The sequence below is a fragment of the Hyaena hyaena genome, unplaced genomic scaffold (assembly GCF_003009895.1).
Source record: "Hyaena hyaena isolate Hyena2069 unplaced genomic scaffold, ASM300989v1 scaffold_168, whole genome shotgun sequence".
Classification (NCBI taxonomy): domain Eukaryota; kingdom Metazoa; phylum Chordata; class Mammalia; order Carnivora; family Hyaenidae; genus Hyaena; species Hyaena hyaena.
The window spans coordinates 2,184,512-2,193,004 of record NW_024080800.1 but is presented as its reverse complement, the minus strand read 5'-3'; the positions used below and the strand labels follow the sequence as shown (position 1 = coordinate 2,193,004).

Sequence of the window (8,493 nt, the reverse complement as noted above, 5' to 3'; positions counted from 1 at the left end):
ATTCCTCCCAGGCCAGTTCCCTCCTCTTCTCCTTTTGGTCCTCCCCTCCCCCGTGGAGCTGGCCGCGGCCGCTCCACCTCCCTCCACCCCCGACCGCCGACCCTCCCGGCCTGCTCAATGAAGCTTTCTTTTCCCGCGGGTTGGAGGCCCGGCAGCTGCGGTCAATGAGCTGGACACACAAGAGGCCAGGGGGCCGCGGACCGGCGCGAACGGCGGACCCTGGGGCGGCGGGAGGCCGCGGCTAAAATCCGGGCTCCGGGAAGCCTTCCAGTCCCCAGCCCCCATCCCTTCCCCCAAGTCCCGGTCTCCGCAGAGTGTAAACAGCCCGACTCCAACCGGGCTGGGGGAGGGTCCAGTCAGGGAAACGCAGGCGATGAAGGCCCACAAAGTTCCCCCGGTGCCCCGGAGTGCCCACTGGCGTTTTCGGAGTGACGTCACGGCCTTCACTCTGATGTCACGTTGAGCATATGACGTCGTACGCAACTCTTAAGCCCAGGCGCGCCAGAGCCCTCTGGTCGAAACCGCGAGCTTTCCTTTGGTGGAGCCGCTTGTGCGCGTCCCAGAGCTGTGGGCAGGGGTCTAAAAGTGGTGCAGGCCAACTTATCTGGGGTCCCCCTCCCTTTTCTTCGTGCTTCTCTCCTGGCTTCCCCTGCGCGGTCCGCGGAGGCCGGGGGAGGGGTGGGCACGCCTCCGGAGGCCCGGCCCCGCCCCCTCCCCGCCCCTTGCCCGCAGGGCCAGGAAGCGCGGAAGGAACAGCCGGGGGCCATGGACGGGGCTGTGATGGAAGGGCCGCTCTTTTTGCAAAGTCAGCGTTTCGGTACCAAGGTAGTCGGGGGCAGGGGTTGTCGAATCCCATCATACCTAGGGGTGGGCTGGAGACCCCAGAGAGAGGGAGGGGGCGGCAGCGGGTTGGATGGAGCGCGGACCCGAAGCTATAGAGCCCTATGACGTTCCCGCAAAGTTGATTTCACACTGCGGAGGAGCGGCGGCCGGCCTCGGGGTCCGCCCTTTCTGGTCCTGGGGAGACGGAGGGTCATCCTTCTCGGTAAACTTGGCCGCCCGTGGGGAAGCTTCGGACCCGAAATCGGCCTGCGCTGGTTCTCTCCTTTCCCGTCGGGGCCCCGACAGCGGGTGCTCGCCGGCTCCCTCCCCAGCGTCTCTTGCTCTCTCTCCCCAGAGATGGAGGAAGACCTGGGCCGTACTCTATCCTGCCAGTCCCCACGGCGTAGCGCGGCTCGAGTTCTTTGACCACAAAGGGTCGGGCGCTGGAGGGGGCCGTGGGGGCTCGCGCCGCCTGGACTGCAAGGTGATCCGTCTGGCAGAATGTGTGAGCGTGGCCCCAGTGGCTGTGGAGAGCCCCCCTGAGCCCGGCGCTTCAGCTTTCCGCCTCGACACTGCGCAGCGCTCCCATCTGTTGGCGGCGGACGCTCCGTCCAGCGCCGCCTGGGTGCAAACACTGTGCCGAAACGCCTTTCCGGTGAGGGGGTCGGAGTTGCCCTCGAGGGGTTGGGGCAAAATGCACCGGGGCCAAGAGGCGATGCGGGGTGGGGGCAGTTACAGCCGTAGAGGGCCTGAGCTGGCTTGGACCCTGGGAACAGCGTGGAGGGAATTGCGGGGTCCTCGATACTGTCTTTCTCTTTACTCCAGAAAGGCAGTTGGGCTCTGGTGCCTGCTGAGAACCCACCCAAGCTTTCTGCCTTGGAGATGCTGGAGAACTCGCTGTATAGCCCCACCTGGGAAGGTAGATGCCTGAGAGGCCCTGGCAGGGATGGGGTGGAAAGGAAGGGTGGCCTTGGGAAGGGAGTGATTAAATGGTCAGGGACCCATGGGGAAGTAGGAAGCTCCTTAAGCTGGTTTCCAAGTGAATGTTTGGACAACCTGTTCCCCGCTTCCCCAGCCCCCTCACCCACCAGTGAGGTCAGGTGCCAGTCTAATTGTGTATTCCTTACAGGATCCCAGTTCTGGGTAACAGTGCAGAGGACTGAAGCTGCTGAGCGCTGTGGCCTGCATGGCTCCTATGTGCTGAGGGTGGAGGCGGATAAGCTGACTCTCCTGACTGTAGGGGCCCAGAGTCAGATACTGGAGCCACTCCTTTCCTGGCCTTACATTCTGTTGCGCCGCTATGGCCGGGACAAGGTGCGGTGGGGGGGGTGGGGGGTGGGAGGGGCTGTTGGGGAGCACTGACTTCCTGGGTCGGGCTAGCTGTGGGGTGGGGCAGGACAGGAAGGTAGGAAGCCCTGTCCTTAGGATAACCCTTCCATGTCTATCCCAAGATCCTTCCTCCATCCCCGGGTAGGCTTTAAAATTTTTTAAAAAAAATGTTTGTTTATTCTTAGAGAGAGTGCAAGATTAGGTGAGGGGCAGAGAAAGATACAGAATCTAAAGCAGGCTCTAAGCTGTCAGCACAGAGCCTGATGCGGGGCTCGAACCCACAAACTATGAGATCATGACCTGAGCCGAAGTCAGATGCTTAACTGACTGAGCCACCCAGGTGCCCCTTCCTCCCCCCAGGTAGTCTTTTTTTTGTGGATCCCCTAACTAGGTCAGGCCCTGTGACTCATCTCCTCTTATGGCTCCTGGTAATGTTTCCCTCTATGCTTTCTTCAGGTCATGTTCTCTTTTGAGGCTGGCCGCCGCTGCCCTTCAGGCCCCGGAACCTTCACCTTCCAGACAGCACAGGGAAATGACATCTTTCAGGCGGTTGAGACTGCTATTCACCGGCAGAAGGTCCAGGGAAAGGATGGTCAAGGGCAGGACAGTCTCAGAGCTGATTCCCACGAAGGAGAAGCGGCAGAGGGGAAGTTGGTGTCCCTTCCTGGCCCTCAGGAGCTCCCGGGCACCCCTCCGGTCCTATATGCTGAACCCTTAGACTCATTGCGCATTCCTCCAGGCCCTTCCCAGGATTCCTTATACTCAGACCCCCTGGACAGCACCTCTGCTCTGGCAGGAGAGGGGGCACAGTTAAAGAAACCTCTTTACTGGGACTTGTACCAGCATGTGCAGCAGCAGTTGCTGAAGACCAAGCTGACGGACCCCAAAGAAGACCCCATCTATGATGAACCCGAAGGCCTGGCCCCAGCTGCTCTCCGGGAGCTTTATGATCTGCCTCAGGAGCCCAAGGATGCGTGGTGGTGCCAGGCTCGGGTGAAGGAGGAGGGCTATGAGCTCCCTTACAACCCTGCCACTGATGACTATGAAGTGCCGCCTCCTCGGAGCACAAAGCCCCTCCCAGCTCCTAAGCCCCGGGGCCTTGCAGCTGGCAGTGGAGGCGCTGGCAGTGCTGCTGGTGGCGGTGGCAGGGGCCACAGCTCAGACACTGCCCTGTACAGCCAGGTCCAGAAGAGTGGTGGTACCCCAGGGAGCTGGGACTGTGGACTGTCTGGGGCTGGGGCTGACGGGACTAGGGCCAAGGCAGAGAGCTCCACATGAGAGGGCGAAACTGGGGATGCTGTGGGAGGACCACAGGGAGGTGGCACAGGGGATCAAAGACACCTGTTAGAACCTGCAGGAACCAGAGGGCTGGAAGGTCCTGTGTGAGCCAGCCCAGGGCACCAGGGGGAAGAGGGGAGTGAAGGGGAGGATGATCAATCTCAAGAAGTCCTGGAAGTGGGACAGATGGCAGGGGTGAGGGATAGGACTTGGGAGAGACCAGCACCCCTAAGTCATTCTCCTGAAAGGAATGGACAGCAGCTGGACCAGATCTATGAAGAGGGGTGCTTGCTCTGAGTTGGTGTAGTTGGAGGGGCCTGCGTGGAGGCTACAGGGAGCTGCTGAACTGTGTCTGGATCCTGACCCCTGCGTTGTTCTTTGCCAGAGACGTAGATTTTAAAAAGTTTATTCTTATTAAACAGTTTGGGTTTAAGAAGTCTATGTGTGTGAATAGTCACAGAGGGGCCACAGCGGCAGGGGTGCTGGGTGGGTGTGGAGGGGGTCGCAGGGAGGTGAGTGGAGCGGTGTGGTGTTTGAGAGCCTGGGTGTTCTAGTCAGGCCCACGTGGGCTTGAGCCTGTCTCTGTGATACTGGGCAAGTTGTATAACATCTGTAACCCTCAGTTTCCCTCAATGCCCCCTGTAAAGTGGGAAAACCCAGCGACAGACTCTACCTCACAGGTTTTGTATGAAAGGAGTTAAATTTCTCAAGTACTTAGTGCAACCTGAATCACAAATTAAGCATTTTATAAATGGTATTATTCTGTGGAGTGAGAGGGCCAATGGAAGGGTGGACAGGGGTGCCTGGGTGGCTCAGTTAGGTGTCTGACTCTTGGTTTTGGCTCAGGTCATGATCTCAACATTCATGAGATCAAATCGTTCGTTGGGCTCTGTGCTGACAGTGCTGACCCTGCTTGGGATTCTCTCTCTCTCTCTTTCAAAAGAAAAAGAAAAGAAAAGAAAAGAAAAGTGGACAGTCCTAGCAAGAGAGAAACTGGAAGGGAACAGGTCTTTTCTACACCGTTTTCCTTTTCTGTTCTCAGTTATATGACACCACTTGTACACACACACACACACACACACACACACTTTGTCTGTAGGTATCAGCACCAACCACTTTTCTGTCTGAGGGCTGAGGGGAACGGCAATGTGGTGGGTGTAGCGGGAAGAATGCAGGCTTTGGAATGAGGCTTCGATTTCAATCCTACTTCTTTTCATGAGCTCTAAAATCCTTGTCCTTGTCTCCTGATGTCCAGTTTCCCGAAGGTGACCTGACCTCATCTTCTGTTTATGGGGAACAAAAGGAGAAATTTGGGCTGGGAATGCTCCTAACAATGGTGGAGACTTACTGGGTATTTAATCTTCATCTGTGTTAACAGTATCGAATGATCCAAAAGAAAATGAGTTCCTGCTGGGAGAAGGAAAAAGTTCAGGTGTGTCTGTTCTGGGCCTGAGCAGTGGGGCGGCAGCAGCACTGAAGACAGAGGCGGGGAAGGCTCTGTTTCCCAGTCACCTGGAGCTCACAGAGGCTCAGGTGGAGAGAAGGCAAGTCTGACCACAGAACGCCATGCACTGCATGCGCCTTAGTGTGGATGTGGTGGAGCAGGGCAGCCAGGCCCTGGCACTGGTGACTTAGGACTCAGAGGGTTACTCCTCCTCTTCCTGCTCCTCCACTTCTCTCTCCCTGGCAGGCCAGAAGAAGGCTTCTGAGGAAGGCTTGCTGGCTGCTGGCAGCTTGGGGGCTCTGCCAGAGGTTGGAGTCATAGGCAGGGGGGCCACTGTGGCTCGAACGCGGTTTGTCTGCAACTGCCCAGCCTGCAAAGAAAGCAGAGACTTCTCTGAGGCCCACACATGGTTCCTGATCACCTGTCCTGTTCCTTGTTGGGCCTCCTGTCCTGACTCCTTCACATATGCCGTCCCTTAAGTGATGGCCTCAAGGTCGAGGGCAGTGGAGTTCCCTGCCCGGTGTCCACAGTGCCCATCTGCTGGCTGAGTGTCCCTTCTCCGTTAGCTTGTACACCAGCTAATTTGTGGTGGGCTCAGCTCCCATCTCTAGACTGACCGTAGTTTGGAAAGGTCTTTCTCTTGTAACTTCAGCTAAGGCAAAGCAGGAGTTCCTAAAGGCTCTGTTACTGAGAAATTAGGAAAAGATTAAGAATTTATATTCTATATAAATATAGTAGAATATAAATTTCATAAAAAATAACCCCATCCTTGATTACTCTTCTTTTTAACCCTTATTGTTAAAGCCTGGACTCCAACGTACTAAGCCTCCTTTTCCTCATCTGTACAGTGAACGTAACACTTACCTTGCAGGGTTGCTGTAGGGATTAAACAAAAAAGATATATGTGAGAGCACTTGTCACAAAACCTGGCAAGTGGCTGGTGTTCAGTAATGCTAATTTCCTTTCCTTTGGACATTTCTTTTTCCACCTTCCAGTCAGCCTTTTCTTTAAACAGAAACTGTGCTCTCAGTGCTGCCAATTTGCTTAGTGGGATAGTGGTCTGTTAAATGACTAATGAATTATCACATGTGCACAGTGAAGATACCTAAACATGACTATATGTAAGTGCCCAGGCAGAAAAGCCTCCCTACAGGCAGGGGTTGTAATTTCCTTGGTCCAGAGCAAAGGGCTGTTCTTTTTCTTCTTCCCCTGTTGGCCTGGTTTTCCCCTCACCAGGGGAGGGGGACTGCTCACTGGGATGGGGGAGCCGGGGAAAGGGGAGGAGGGCTCTCTTGGATTCCGGGCAAAAAGAGGAGGAGGGAGGAGGGAGGGAGCTGTACCTTTCTCAAGGCCCGGCTTTCCCAGCGTGGCTGGAGCCTCCCCTGAGACTTGGTCAGGGTGCTTCTCAAGTGTGAGTACAGGTGGCTCCAAGCCTGCAGAGGGTTGTAGGTGGGCTCTAGCTCCAGGCTGTCCAGCACCCTCTGTGGAAAAGAGAAGAGGAGCCCCACCCAGGGAGCTGGAGGTCACAGAACACAGGGCATCAGCTAGAGACCTTGGAGTGTGAGAGGCTTGAGAATGTGTGAAGACCTGGGGTTTCACTGAAGGCTGAAATGGATGAGGGTCCCGCTGCTAGTCCTGGCTCCCAGGTCTGAGTGCTTGTGACATACATGTCAGGCAAGAGTGCAACAAGTAGGTACAATCATGAGTGGCTAGGGACACTAAATACTCAGGCCCTGAGAAGTGTGTCATGTGATCCTGAGAGGGGCGGGAAGGTCAAGGTCACAAGGGATCCAGGGTGCGGGCTGTGAGGGAGGGCGTGTCGCAGGCCTGGGGCAGCTCACGGTCGCAGGCCCAGTACAGAGAGTTCTCTGCCTGCTAGGTGAGCGGAGCTGGAGGGCACACAGGCACAGCATTCCTGAGCAGTCAGGTTTTCCGGCCACAACATCCTGTGCCAGGAACCACTGGCTCCGAAGTGAGACGCTGAGCCAGCCATGGCCACTCGTGCCCACCTCTTTTTGCATCCCGGTGGCCGCCAAGGCAAGAACACAATCCCAGGCTCTGTCCTCCCTGCACGTAAGCCAGTGATCCAGCAGCGGTGTGGCTCCAGTTCTCCCTGCCCAGAGCCCCTCCTCCTGCCCTCAGCCAGGGGAGGCTGGCAGAGGAAATCCAGTATCCAGATCCAAGGACGACAAGAGGAGAAGGGGGGGAGAAGGAGGGAGAAGGGGAGAGGAGGGGGGAGAAGGGAAGAGGAGGAAGAGGGGAGAAGGGGGGAGGGGGGAGGAGGAGAGGGAGGAGGGGGAAAATGGTGGCAGTGCAGTTTCCTCCATTACATGGGAGACTCATTTTGAAGCCCTTCCTATCCTTAATGCCTACACTGCCTCTTCCTCTTTTTCTCAACAAACAGAAACACATGCACACACACAAAGCAGAGAAAGACACCATCACACAGACACACATCACTTTACTTCCCTCCATCTGGCCTCAGTTCCTACCTTTGCTTTCTTCTCTGACCCTTCACCACCTTCTTGGGAAAAACTGCTCCTCCCTCCGCTCCCCAGTCCTTTCTCTTACAGGCTCACTCCTCTCCCTCATCCTCTTCTCCAACTCCCAACTCCTCTCTCCCTCCTGTCTGCCCCATGAGATCTGAGCTCCACTTGCCTCCACAGTCTGAAGGCTGACATCAGGTGGGTCCTCAGGCAGCAGGGGGAAGGGGCTGGGCAGCAACAGTTCCCGAGTGGCCACCGCCTTCACCAGCAGAGTGGGGGAGCGTGATGGCACAATGACATAGAAAGTGCTGGGGGGTGCCCTCAGGCTGTGTCCTCCACTCAGGGGCTCTGCTTTGGCCAACAGCAGCCATTCTCTTTTCTGCAACGAGGACATATATAAATGTTGGTTCACCTTCAGTCTTTGGCATGTTTTGAAGATCTATCTCAATCAAGGCTTCCCCATGTTATTCTGGGGGTGTCAGAGAGGCTTGAACCATTTTTCTCTGGTCCTGGGAGACAGGGACTTCCTACCTGAGTTGCCCCAAGGGAGTGCTCTCCCTTCCTGGTTAAAATTGCACACAAAATGTCTCACAATGTAGAGACAAGTTAAGAGATGCCCTTTATTATTATTTTTAAATGTTTATTTATTTATTTTGAGAGAGAGAGAGAATGACTGGGGGAGGGGCAGAGAGAGGGGGACAGAGGATCCAAAGTGGGGCTCTGCACTGACAGCAGCCAGCTCAGTGCAGGGTTTGAACCTATGAACCTGTGAGAGCATGACCTGAGCTGAAGTCAGATGCTCAACCAACTGAGCAACTCGGGGACCCCAAGATTTACAATTCTTAAAAACAGAGTCCTGAAACAGAGACTTGTGTGGGCTGTTGTGAAAATTCAGGCCTTGTTTAGAGGGTGACAAAATGTGCTTGTGTTGCATGACTGAGATTGGAGTCGGCTGGTTAGGGAATACCTGTAGAATACCCAGAAAGGGTTTAAGAAGGTGATCAAAGTGAAAGGAGGAGAGAGCAGGGAGAGAAAAGCTTAGGTACAAAGAGGCCAATGGAAGCAGGGTCCTTGAGAGTAACACAGCCAGTCACAGGACAAAAAGAAGGCTCAGAATTCCGGTGACTGTGAGTG

At 55.7% G+C, this 8,493-nt stretch overlaps 2 protein-coding genes across 3 annotated transcripts in view; one reads left to right on the top strand and one right to left on the bottom strand.

Annotated features, from left to right (window-relative positions):
- Positions 1 to 702: 702 nt before the first annotated feature.
- DOK1 (docking protein 1) lies at positions 703 to 3,865 on the top strand. Of its 2 annotated transcripts, XM_039240101.1 has the most exons (5): positions 703 to 825; positions 1,178 to 1,477; positions 1,648 to 1,741; positions 1,952 to 2,136; positions 2,608 to 3,865. In XM_039240101.1, the coding sequence occupies exons 1-5, from the start codon at positions 766 to 768 to the stop codon at positions 3,427 to 3,429; spliced, it is 1,461 nt and encodes a 486-aa protein (XP_039096032.1). In that variant the 5' UTR covers positions 703 to 765; the 3' UTR covers positions 3,430 to 3,865. The 2 variants fall into 2 exon arrangements, with proteins under 2 accessions (XP_039096032.1, XP_039096034.1); XM_039240103.1 differs by lacking the exon at positions 703 to 825 and having other exon boundaries at positions 1,411 to 1,477; positions 1,652 to 1,741.
- Positions 3,866 to 4,387: 522 nt separating this feature from the next.
- The window catches only part of LOC120237014 (meiosis 1 associated protein), a 74,279-nt gene continuing 70,173 nt past the window's right edge, over positions 4,388 to 8,493 (bottom strand). Inside the window, exons 8-10 of the mRNA XM_039240141.1 lie at positions 7,532 to 7,738; positions 6,214 to 6,354; positions 4,388 to 5,243 (exon numbers count right to left, since the gene is read on the bottom strand). Of these exons, the coding sequence (XP_039096072.1) occupies positions 5,076 to 5,243; positions 6,214 to 6,354; positions 7,532 to 7,738 (516 nt within the window). The 3' untranslated portion in view covers positions 4,388 to 5,075. The remainder of the gene's footprint in view (positions 5,244 to 6,213; positions 6,355 to 7,531; positions 7,739 to 8,493) is intronic.

Bases quoted from the DNA above. Each gene is read 5' to 3' on its own strand.
- DOK1 (XM_039240101.1), top strand. From the start codon at position 766: ATGGACGGGGCTGTGATGGAAGGGCCGCTCTTTTTGCAAAGTCAGCGT. The intron at 1,742-1,951 runs GTAGATGCCTGA...TATTCCTTACAG, and splicing joins GTATAGCCCCACCTGGGAAG to GATCCCAGTTCTGGGTAACA. The intron at 2,137-2,607 runs GTGCGGTGGGGG...TGCTTTCTTCAG, and splicing joins GCCGCTATGGCCGGGACAAG to GTCATGTTCTCTTTTGAGGC.